The following is an 11,495-nucleotide window of genomic DNA, read 5'->3' as shown; positions in this document are numbered from 1 at the left end:
GCGGCCACGTTGTCCGTGAGATCATCAATATGAGAGCACCTGACAAGGAAGGACGCCGAAGGGTTTTGAAAAAGCACTAGCGAGGATAAACCTACGGAAATCTCAAACGGACATATGAGGGCCACAAGCTCCTCAACACAAGACTCGTGGCTGGACCCTTCAAACCCGGGGAGCCGACCGAGCTCTTCTGGGGGTGATGGCTTTGTTATTGGGAAGGATGTCGAGTATCTAGAGCTGGCTGGCAAGTCCGATGGCTATATGCCTGGTGATCTTGTGCTACTTGTTGCTCGTGCGCGCAATGAGGCTCTCATTCGCTTGGTCTGCCGATCTGACAGCCACATCAAAGATGATCACTCTCGGCTAGAGGCAACTTTGAAAGTGCTTTTGAAGCGACTTTACTCCGGGCATCTCTTCGAAACGTCACTCTTACCTCGTCAACAACCACATTTTCCTCTGTAGGTCGTTTGGAAACTCGCAAAATGCTGTTGGAAACTTTGCAGTATCCTACAAAATATGCCCCGATCTTTGCACAGTGCCCATTGCGACTGCGGTCTGGTTTGCTTCCATGGATTCCCTGGATGTGGTAAGACAATGCTGGCCAGCGCAGTGGCTGGCGAGTGTGGATTGGAATTTCATCAGTGTCAAGGGTCCCGAGATTTCAAACAAATATATCGGAGCCAGTGAAAAGAGTGTTCGTGATTTGTTCGAGAGAGCCCAAGCCGCTCGCCCTTGCGTCCTCTTCTTCTGATGAGTTCGACAGTATCGCACCGAAGCGTGGTCACGACTCCACTGGAGTTACGGACCGTGTTGTCAACCAGCTTCTGACACAAATGGACGGCGCAGAAGGCCTCTCCGGCGTCTATGTGCTGGCAGCAACGTCACGGCCAGACCTGATCGATCCTGCCCTCCTTCGTCCTGGCCGTCTCGACAAGTCCCGCTTTGTGGCATGCCAACCCACGAGAGGACCGTGTTGATATCATCCGCTCAGTGAGCGAAAAGCTCAAGATGAGTGACGAAGTCACCTCGCTTTAGTGAGTATTGCCACCGAGACCGATGGATTCTCTGGTGCAGATCTGCAGGCTGTCGGCTGTACAACGCCCATCTAGAGGCAGTCCACAGTGCGCTTGTTGACCGTTCTACTGATACAGCCAAAGCCCGGTGCCAAGTCCAACACCGCCAGTGCTTCTCTAGCAAATCTTGATCCAGTTCCCTCTACTCTTCTTCGGAAGAAGCATCCGGGTCTGTCTCCATGCCACCCCAGCAGTGATCGCAGCCAAACTGGAGGCAATTAAAAAATCGCGTCGCCGCCAGCGCCAGCTCGAGGCAAGGGACCTACCGGTGCGAACAACGCCGCGGCCCCGGTGGCTAACGGCACTGAGCCTGATGCAGACGAGCTGGCATGAGGGTATCATCTCGTCCGCTGGGAACATGTCGAGCGCTCATTGGCTACGACGCGTGGTTCTCTTCCCCCTGCAGAGCGTAGACGTCTCGAGGGAATTTAGACCGTGAGTTTATCGCGGGCCGAAATGGCGAGATGCCTAACGGCGAGGCTGCCAATGAGATTGGAGGTCGAACAAGTCTGATGTGGATACATTTTATGACTTGAGTTTTGTACACTGTATATAGAGCAGCTTTGTGTGCGTGATTGATTCTTTGCCTTCTATTCCTGTATTTACCAATATTAGTAGATGGACATGATATTATAAATTTGAATGTTGTCATATGGGATATTGATGGGAAAAGGATCAAGCTCATCCGGGCAATCTTGCCTATTCCCGACGGCCATGTAAATTGGAACCTAGTTCAAAACATCGAAGGTAATCTGGTCGACTGGTGTTCACGGAAAAAGCTTAGAAAAATTGAATTGTGGCGATTGCTAAAAAAAATTAGGGCTTCGCTCTCACCTACTGAGGTTGTAGAAACTGAACATGGAATGTATACAACAAAGCAGCCTCCAGTTCTATATTCAAAACCTACGATCAGGATAGATGGAACAGTGATAATATTTTTATTTGGCGAAATACATATAGAGCCAGAAGAGGCACAGGTCACGCGGTAGAAATGCCCTCGAATTGGCGTCCTGACCAAAAGAGGATTCACGTGGTGTCGAAAGAGGGGGTGAAGAAATGGGGTGCAGCCGAGGTTTGACGGCCTCGGAATTTCCTCAGATAAAGTCTTCTACTTTGATCACACTTGATAGATTTAACTGCATCCAAACGGATATTTGGTGGGAGGTGGAATTTCTCTCTCGAGTCCGAAGTCGCCTTTGCTCAAGCAGGCGAAATAGAAATTCCGTATCCGCATATGGAACATCGATCGCTAGATTCTCTGGAAAAATTGCAATCTGCCTGTACGATGACACAAGCCCATACATGTTGGCATAGCATTAAATATACATCACCCTCTTACCATTAGGTAAATGTCGACCATCGGGTAAATTGATGCCCTCAATTTGCTTGGATAGAATACCATGATCAACATAGCGCCCAGAAGACTTTGGGTGCTTGATCCAACATACAACTGGGAGTTGTGTAGGCGGTAAGTCACACCCACAGCAGTCGATATGGATGGAAGTGTTCGGAGTTCCTCTCAATTGTCGACAAATCATCAACGGATTGTCAAAAACTTCGGTCCGTTCAGACCTTCCTCGAGAATATCCGGGCTACACGTTGCAAGAGCATCACAGCCCTCGGCAGTCCCACATGTGAACTGCTATAGGGTATAAGAGGGCGGGGCATCGAAAGGAGGATAGTGCATGGGTACTCGCGTATGAAGGCTGGCAATAATGGAAGGTGATATCACACGGTGAAGAGGCGACCTTGGTCTTTGACAATCAGAGACTGAAAAATAGATGGGAGAGATTAGGCTTACCATTCCACGTGCAGCTCGTATGGAGATCAATCCAAGACTTGGAAATAAATAGCAACTCCAACTGTACATCGATGAATTAGCTGTTGGAATCGAGTTATATGCGGAAGAGATAAATTCACCACTTGATGAGCTCGTACCCGGTGGTCAGATCCGGAGAGCAGAACTTAAAGCAATCATACCTGTATGTCAAAATGTTAGCATCCAGAACTGAAGACTAAATCAGAGATAAGTCTCATCAATGGGCAGCCAGCCCCTTAAGAACCAAATCCCATACCACAGAAACCCCCATTACCGTCTTCACCAAAAGCACCAGCAGAAAGCTCCCCCAGATGACGTCCGAGTTCGCTCATTGGCTAACTGCTGAGCTCTGGCTCCGGCAAAGGTACCGGCATAAGCGGCACCCAGGGACCCTATCAGAATCAAAAGTCAGCTGAGTCCAACCCAAACGAAGTAAAACAAAGTTCATTCCAGGTAGAACATGTGAAGTAAGAAAGAAGTGAGAATAAAGCGAGAACATGTTGAAGTGAAGACATGAGAAATCTGCAAGGAGTAAGAATGAAATAAAAGTGACTTACCAACGTTGTCGGCGCGACAGGGGACTAGGCACATCGCCACGGATTAAGATTAGGGCGGGGATGTTCTTTCCCCGGCGCTCCGCAATCGAGCCCATAAGCGCGCGAGCCTCCTGTCGCTGACGGTGGGCTCCGTACCCCGGGATCTGCTGGTAACCAGGGGAAATCACCGGGGTCCTAATGGCGGCAATACGGGGGATGCAGCCCGACACCTGCCCCCCCCGTAGTGGGGGGGGAGCTATTGGTCTCGGGGGCGGCACGACCCTCACCAGTGGAGCGGCGGCTCGGAGGTCCATTCTCCATGGACCAGTTGGTCAAGGAAGCCATCTCAAAGGCATTCATTTGCCAGTTGTTCGCGGTATCGAATTGCTTTTGCCGGCAATGAAAAACGAAGACGAACGTGGAGGCGAATAGAAGAGAAGAGAAGAGAAAAGGGCTGGGAGTTATTTATATAGTCCCCAGCCTGTCTGAAGGGTCGACCGGCTGGGTGAAGTGGGTGTACAATCGGCATCAACTTCGGATCGTTCCTGCTATTTCGGGCATAAGAGATGAGAGACCTGGTGACTACTTTTTGTTATATAGGGTGGTCGATCTATCCCAGTAAGCCTGGCCATGTGGTAGTATCAAATTTTGAGTAAAATAAACAATGGACCTCAGAGTACTTCACTCTTTCTCTAGAGCCTTGTTGACAAGGTGTTCAAGCTTGTTCCACTCAGCAGACAGAACAGCCTTGTTCTTGCTAGGATCAAGGCCATTGGCCTTGAACTCATTGTGAACCTGTACAAATTGATTTCCAACAAGCTTCTTAAAGCTGGGCACAGTGCAGCTCTCCGACTGCGTGCTAGTAAGTTCAGCGAGAATATACCAAATCAAGTAGTGATAGTTCAGCTTGAAGTCATGAAGCTGGACAGGGTCTTTGGGGTCAGGTTGGAAGCCCTCCTGGGAAATGAAGACTGTAAGCCTGACTAGGCTCCATGCATGAATGTGTCGGATGGGGTGAGCCTTGTCATAGACAACAGGATCGATCCGCAGGTATCTAATCACAGCGTGGATGAATGCCCGGGTGAAGTTACCAGCCGTCAGCAGAGATATGATCAGCTTATCGCGGAGAGAAGCATATGGCTGACGGGTGAGGAGGCCATATGGAGGTTTCATGGAGCTTATGCATAGCAGCTTCCAGCTTCTCGATTGCGTCTGCTGGCTCCGTACTGGTTGCGGTTGCTTTTTGCATGAGCTCCAGGGCTTCGCGCTCTGCTGTCTCTAGAGGGCGTCATGTCTTCAGGTGTAGACAAGAACCGATCTTCAATTGTTTCCGCTCCATTCTCGCACTTTGTGCACTGGCAGTCAAAAAAGTAGCGTTCTTTCTAGTTCATTGCGACGGATGTCGTATGGTGTTGTGGTATCGATGTAGGAGATGAATATTTGCTCGCCCTTCTTGATGGAGCGCATAGCCTTGACGTACAGTTCTTCACCGTCAAATCCAACGGTGGAGTTGTAGTCGCAGCTGTGATTAATCAACCCGGCATATGGATGCATGTAGAGGCCAATGCGATCATACATAGAAGTGGTGAGGTTGAAGGAATTGAGATCCAACTTGAAATGATAGTTAGATGAAAAGTCTCGCGAGTCAAGAGGTGCAAGACTGAGAAAATTACCTTTGCAGCATAAGTAGAGACAGTTCCTTCATCAATGTCCGTGCCTGAGGTAATTCTTGACAGCTCTCGCTGTCAAGTTAATCTATCAAGCTGGCCTTGGCTCTCCGAAATCTCATTGATATGAGTTTCCAAGCCATCAAAGACCTTGGTCTCTTCAGAATCGTACTTGTTACGTGCAGTGCGCAGCACTATACGTAGAAGAGCACGGGCATTATTGGGAAGCACCATGGGTTTGACATTTTTGAAGATGGGGCATTCAAGAGAATGCGCAAACTTCCAGTCCTTAGATTGACACGCCTAGTAATCAAGCATTAGAAGCTTAAAAGATCAAATGAGACATAGTCTTGGGTAGGACGAGAAATATCAAACAGCAAATGATCTATCGTCATAGCAACTCACCCGGTCACAATATTTAACGACACGACATCCCGTGCAAGCCTTCAACTCATTTCCAGTTTCCATCTGTCTCTTTCCGAAGCAGCCAGCACATGTGTCCTCTAAACGTGGAGAATCAAGAACCGCCACAAATGGTGTTTTGATGTGCAAAACATCTTCACCGGGGTTGATGTCAGTTGTCGCAAACAGGCCATTCCCCATGCCATTGGGGGCAGACTGTGGGACGGTCCTAGTCGTCACCGAAGGTAGTGCAGTTCTTGATGCCATTGTGTATGATCTGATTATGATAATAAGACTTGTTTGAAGATATACGATCAGAGTGGATAATCGTCCACGTGGGGCGGTGAATATTCGTCATGCTATTTGAATCTCTTGGCATTGAGAGAGGATTGATAGAATCTCTCACATACAAAGAGCAGTTTCATCAGAAGATCCTGAAATTTCTCTGGTGGTTTAGATGCATACTAATTAGAAGTTACTTGCCAGCTTTTTATTTTTGTCACTGTAGTGGCTACTATCCTACATTATACAAGCCAAGCCCAGGGATGAAAGCGGGCACACACACACACACACACACACACACACAGAGAGAGAGAGAGAGAGAGAGAGAGAGTCCAACCTAAGCTGGAAGTCCACTCTATCTGTATGCAAAATGGTGATGTAGATATGAATGCAGGCAATCAAATTCTGCATAGATGCCGGAGAACTACAAATTCTTCTAAGCAGAAATACAAATTGGGTCAAAATTCAAAGGTTTCAAAGGTTTTGTAGCTCGAGAAAATCAGATCCGAAACTACGAGTTGAGTAAATTATTAGGCATATATATAGCATAGCTCATTCAAGTGCATAGACCCAGGGACTCAATCCCCAACCAACTAACCATCAGACATGAAAAGAACCAAGCTCAAGCTCTAGATCATAGCCGCAAAAGCCGCAAGAGCAGCAGCACCCAGCGGCGCAGCAGTAATCAAAGGCTTTGCAGCACCGGCAGCGGCACCGCTAGAAACAGTAGGATTGACCTTCACGCCAGAAGCCGAAGCCGCCGCATCCCCACTAGAGGCGGTAGTAGTGACCTTCACGTCAGAAGCGGTAGGAGTGACCTTCATGCCAGAAGCGGTAGGAGTGACCTTCACGCCAGAGACCGAAGCCGTCGCATCACCCGTCAAAGCGTAGACGCCATCAGTGACAGTAAGAGGATGATAGCTAACCGAAGACGCAGGGATGGACTGTGTGCTAGAGAAGGAATCGGAAATGGTGATATCACCTTGCGAGGCAGTGTATGCAACACTCCACATGCAGACAACAGACTCAGAAACGCGGGTGAAGCTACATTGCTCGATGCCGGTTGCAACAGCCTCAGCACCGCCGGTAGACTCAGTGACTTCGATAGAGGCGCTGTAAGTGGTAGGGCCCTGGACAATGGTTGCAGGATGGTGCAATCCGCATTGAGATGCGTCTTTCAGGCAGGCTATCTCGTAGGTCGTGGCGTACTTGCCAATGGCAACAACTCGAGCTACGGTGCTGGTGTAGTCGCCGAGGGCGAAGCCGTTAACAGGATCCGCGACTCCGAAATAGTTGATAACTGTTGTGCCGGCCTCATCGGCTGCAGCCAGAGCTGTTAAGGTAGAAACGAGGAACCAAGATGGGCGCATGTTTGCGATATTCGAAGATGAGTGATATCAGTGTAAAAACAGAGAGAAATGGGATTAAGCAGAGGAAAATGAGTCAGGAAGCAAGAGGGGAAAAAACCAAAACCGCCGAGTCTGCGTCGCGACTAGCCTCAACAGGCTCCCCAAAAAAGAGTCACGGGCTTCAGCCGTACTAGCGCTACATTATAATGTACTAGCAGTTGGAGCCTAGCGGTGACATGTAATTTGGCTCAAGAGTGATGAAAACCCCAAGACAAGTTGAAGTAAACTTTGGAGACCTAGAGGCCTATAAACATCGGCAATGACCTAGATAGGCGATGTAGGTTGAAAGTGAAGAAGTTAAAGGCAATAACCAGTGGGGAAATAAAGGCTAAAAGATAAATGAAGCTTGGATTACGATTGATCGTAAGGGCCGGCAAAAATTGCTATCAGAGCCCAAGTGAGACATCGACCTTCTTCTAATTGGCGCCCACATGGAGGCTCAAGCCCCGCTAGTATGTGCCAGCAAGGCTACTGCGCCCCTGAATCTACCCTTACGGGCCCTGGGCATATGCACCGAGTAACGTATTTCACAAGCACCACAAGCGAGCCGCCACTAGTTACCAGTCTACATTATTTAAATCCATTTATCCCAACCATAACACCATTAAATTGATTAACTTAACTAAGTGGTCTATCTGGACATGTTTCTCTTCTATGCCCTGGCAATCTACATATTCCACACCCCGGGGGCCGCGTACATGGCTGAATAGCCGATTCTCCAGGTATGCCGGGTCCGGGGGGAGGTGCTTCACTTCCTGTTGCTGCATAATTAATGCAGAGGTTTCTTTAACTGAGAGACCTTCTTCGGAGGGTATATGCCTCCGGGATCTAGCCCGCTTTTACTTTTGCTTCTCGTTAGCGGCGCGTAATTCCTTATTTTCTTTAGCGAGTAAGATAGCACCTTACATTATAAGACGTACGCCCTTTATAAGCTGGTTTAATGCACGATCTGATGGGCTTAGTAGACTTCGAGATCTTATACGAAGTAAAGCTTTGATTAACGAAGCCTATCGACGTAGTTCTTTCTCTATAGCTAGTGTTTTTAGTGTAAAATTCCGGCTTAATTCGCTCCCCCGGCTCGGAGGGGTTAGTGTTCGAAGACGAATATTTAGCTTCGAGATCACTCGATTGGGTTTAAAAGGTACTAAACCAGCTGCTCCGAAGTTATTTTTAATAGTCTCCGATTTGAAGGCTTTAATTCGTGCGATGGAGTAGGTATACTTCCAGGAAGTTAAGTTTATCGATACGGTTAAAAATTCCGCATTTTCGTCTTAACTAGCCGACTATATAATCATTTTAATACCGTAAAACAGCTAATATCGAGAGGTTATAAAGGGCGAGAGGAGTGAGGTGGCATATAGATCGGTATCACCTTATTTCGCTCATAAATGTCATCGAATTTTAGGATTAAATGGCTTCTATGTCCGTCGAGTATTAAAAGTCGACATCCCCCTTCGTACGCGAAGAAGTCGTCGGAATAAAGAGCTTTTAAGCCAGCGAAGTCTAGTTTCATCGGAGGTCTAACCGTTCGGACTAACTTTAAATCGAAGGTCAAATTCGTATATCAGTGGCATATGAGGGCTACGCCACTGTTGATTCGCAAGTATAGTAGAGAGTAGAGATGGGGAACAATTCAATCATTCATAAGGAAAAGACATTCCGATCCGAGAGTACAGTAATTAAAAAGGCCGAAAAGACAATGCACGCCATCTATCAACAAGATTGCCCTACCCACTACACCATACAGAACTATTAGTTCCTGTCCTTGGAAAATCATGACGGGACGACCTGGGTAGGTCATAGGGGATATCGAGCGGAAAGAGATGTTGACTTCCTGTCTCTCTTTACCTCGACATGGTGGGGGCTTTTTTTTCTCTTCATCTGTCACTTTGTGCAAAAAGAAATAGAGATTTTACAGCGCCTTGCCGCCGACAAAGTTGGACCAGGTGCGGACCTCGGAGGGAATTCCCTCAGTACGGGGGAGCTTCTCGTTCATGCACTGAGCAAAGAGCTGGGCAGTCTGTAGAGAGGATAAGTTAGTAACTTGTATCATTATGGGTACAGCAAATTAAACATACCTTAGCTTCCATGAACAGAGGCACGTTGAAGTCGACAGCGTTGCGACGCATGACATAGTCGTCATCCAGCTGGGTCTTGCCACGGGTCTTGGCAAGGTTGAAGCAGCCACGGATGTCGTACTTCTGGAACACCTCACGGAGAGCACGCTTGTCCTTCTTGGGGAACTCAATCACCTGCACAGAGACACCCTTGGCGGACTCGAGGTGAGCCTTAACCTCGGAGTTGACGGCGAAGAACTTGTAGCCAAGAGGGTTCAGGTACTCGACAATCTTGGCCAGGTAGGGCTGGGTGATATCACCGCCGAGCAAGATACCCTCACCGGGCTCAGGCATGCGGAAGTTCATGGTGGACTGGAGGGATGCCCAGTAGGCCTCGACCAGATCCTTACCGAAGCAAGCAATCTCACCGGTGGAGGACATCTCGACACCCAGGAAGGGGTCGGCACCAGCCAGACGGGTCCAGGAGAACTGGGGAACCTTGGTGGCGAGGTAGTCACGCTTCACCTTCATGAGGTCGACGGGCTCGGGGACATCACGGCCGACGAGAGCCTTAGTGGCGACGTCAATGAAGTTGGTACCCAAGACCTTGCTGACGAAGGGGAAGGAGCGGGAGGCGCGCAGGTTACACTCAATAACCTTAAGCGCGGGCTCGGCACCATCCTGAGGGGCCTTGATGATCTGCATGTTGAAGGGGCCGGTAATGTTCCAGGCCTTGGCGACCTTCTCGGCGATCTCCTTGACGCGGGCCATGATGGGCTCTTCGATGTTGGCGGGGGGCAGGACGAGGGTGGCATCACCGGAGTGAACGCCAGCGGGCTCGACATGCTCGGATACGGCGTGGATAAGCAGCTTACCGTTGGAAGCGACGGCATCCACATCGATCTCCTCGGCACCCTCGATGAACTTAGTGATGACGACGGGGTGGTCAGGGGAAACGGCGGCGGCGTTAAGAAGCTTCTCCTTGAGCTCATCGACACTGTAGATGACGTTCATGGCGGCACCGGACAGGACATAACTGGGACGAACCAGGACGGGGTAACCAACAGTGTCGGCAAAAGTCTCAGCAGCAGCGACAGAGGTAAGTTCCTTCCAGGCGGGCTGGTCGACACCAATGCTGTCGAGAATAGAGGAGAACTTGTGACGGTCCTCGGCCTTGTCAATGTCCAGAGGGTTGGTACCCAGAATAGTAGCACCACCGCTCTCTTGTAGACGAAGAGCAATGTTCTGAGGCAGCTGACCACCGACAGAGACAACGACGCCGCTAGCGGCCTCGAGCTCATAAATATCCATGACACGCTCGTAGCTGAGCTCCTCGAAGTATAATTTGTCAGCGGTATCGAAGTCAGTGGAGTAGGTCTCGGGGTTGTAGTTGATCATAACGGTCTTCTTGCCCATCTCGCGGAGGGAGAGAGTGGCATTAACAGCGCACCAATCGAACTCAACGGAGCTACCAATACGGTACACACCGCTGCCAAGAATGATAGTTCCGTGGTCATCGAAGGTAACATCGTGTGAGGAAGCGTTATAGGTGGTGTAGAGGTAGTTGGTATCGGCAGGGAACTCGGCAGCAAGGGTGTCGATCTTCTTAACCCAAGGAGTGATGCCGAAGGACTTACGGCGGGCACGGACATCATCCTCGGTAGCACCAACAAGGAGAGATCTGCTTGTCGGAGAAACCGAGCTTCTTAGCCTTCATCAGGATCTCCTGCTTGAGGCCGAAAAGGCTGCCGATCTCCTTGAGCTCATTGTTGCAATCCACAATATTCTGGATCTTGTACAAGAACCACTTGTCGATCTTTGTCAGCTCGTGGACCTTGTCAACTGAGTAGTTCTCGTGGAGCATAGCCTGGCCAACGGCCAACCAGCGGCGATCAGTAGGGTTGCGGAGAGTCTCATCAAGGTCATCGAACTTATCACCCTGGAGACCAAGGTATTGAGGGTCAACCTGACGGATGGCTTTCTGCAGGGACTCCTCCCAGGTACGACCAATAGCCATAACCTCACCAACTGACTTCATGGCGGAGCCAATGTCACGGTTGACGTGCTGGAACTTGGCCAAATCCCAGCGGGGAATCTTAGTGACAATGTAGTCCAGACTGGGCTCGAAGTTGGCGGTGGTGGTCTTGGTAACGGCGTTAGGAAGCTCGGGAAGAGTGTGTCCCAGGCCAATCTTAGCGGCGGTGTAAGCAAGCGGGTAACCGGTGGCCTTGGAAGCCAGAGCGGACGAACGCG

At 49.5% G+C, this 11,495-nt stretch overlaps 5 protein-coding genes across 5 annotated transcripts; 1 reads left to right on the top strand and 4 right to left on the bottom strand.

Annotated features, from left to right (window-relative positions):
* Positions 1–114: 114 nt before the first annotated feature.
* N7447_010774 (peroxin-1 Pex1-Penicillium chrysogenum) lies at positions 115–974 on the top strand (the record flags this gene model as incomplete). Its single annotated transcript, XM_057235036.1, has 3 exons — positions 115–419; positions 460–691; positions 720–974. The coding sequence occupies 3 exons, from the start codon at positions 115–117 to the stop codon at positions 972–974; spliced, it is 792 nt and encodes a 263-aa protein (XP_057081256.1).
* A 213-nt stretch (positions 975–1,187) lies between these two features.
* Positions 1,188–1,430, bottom strand: N7447_010773 (uncharacterized protein; the record flags this gene model as incomplete). Its single annotated transcript, XM_057235035.1, has 1 exon — positions 1,188–1,430. The coding sequence occupies one exon, from the start codon at positions 1,428–1,430 to the stop codon at positions 1,188–1,190; it is 243 nt and encodes an 80-aa protein (XP_057081255.1).
* Positions 1,431–3,217: 1,787 nt separating this feature from the next.
* Positions 3,218–3,785, bottom strand: N7447_010772 (uncharacterized protein; the record flags this gene model as incomplete). Its single annotated transcript, XM_057235034.1, has 3 exons — positions 3,218–3,281; positions 3,447–3,592; positions 3,654–3,785. 3 exons carry the CDS (start codon positions 3,783–3,785, stop codon positions 3,218–3,220), a joined length of 342 nt encoding a protein of 113 aa, XP_057081254.1.
* Positions 3,786–4,106: 321 nt separating this feature from the next.
* On the bottom strand, positions 4,107–5,761 carry N7447_010771 (Zinc finger MYND-type; the record flags this gene model as incomplete). Its single annotated transcript, XM_057235033.1, has 6 exons — positions 4,107–4,479; positions 4,571–4,703; positions 4,823–5,036; positions 5,099–5,167; positions 5,243–5,395; positions 5,498–5,761. The coding sequence occupies 6 exons, from the start codon at positions 5,759–5,761 to the stop codon at positions 4,107–4,109; spliced, it is 1,206 nt and encodes a 401-aa protein (XP_057081253.1).
* Positions 5,762–6,405: 644 nt separating this feature from the next.
* N7447_010770 (uncharacterized protein) lies at positions 6,406–7,146 on the bottom strand (the record flags this gene model as incomplete). Its single annotated transcript, XM_057235032.1, has 1 exon — positions 6,406–7,146. One exon carries the CDS (start codon positions 7,144–7,146, stop codon positions 6,406–6,408), a length of 741 nt encoding a protein of 246 aa, XP_057081252.1.
* Between the last annotated feature and the right edge of the window lie 4,349 nt (positions 7,147–11,495).

Source organism: Penicillium robsamsonii, assembly GCF_028829455.1.
Source record: "Penicillium robsamsonii strain IBT 29466 chromosome Unknown utg000007l_segment0_segment0, whole genome shotgun sequence".
Lineage (NCBI taxonomy): Eukaryota > Fungi > Ascomycota > Eurotiomycetes > Eurotiales > Aspergillaceae > Penicillium > Penicillium robsamsonii.
The sequence above is the reverse complement of the archived record's forward strand: the minus strand, read 5'-3'. Positions and strand labels throughout refer to the sequence as shown.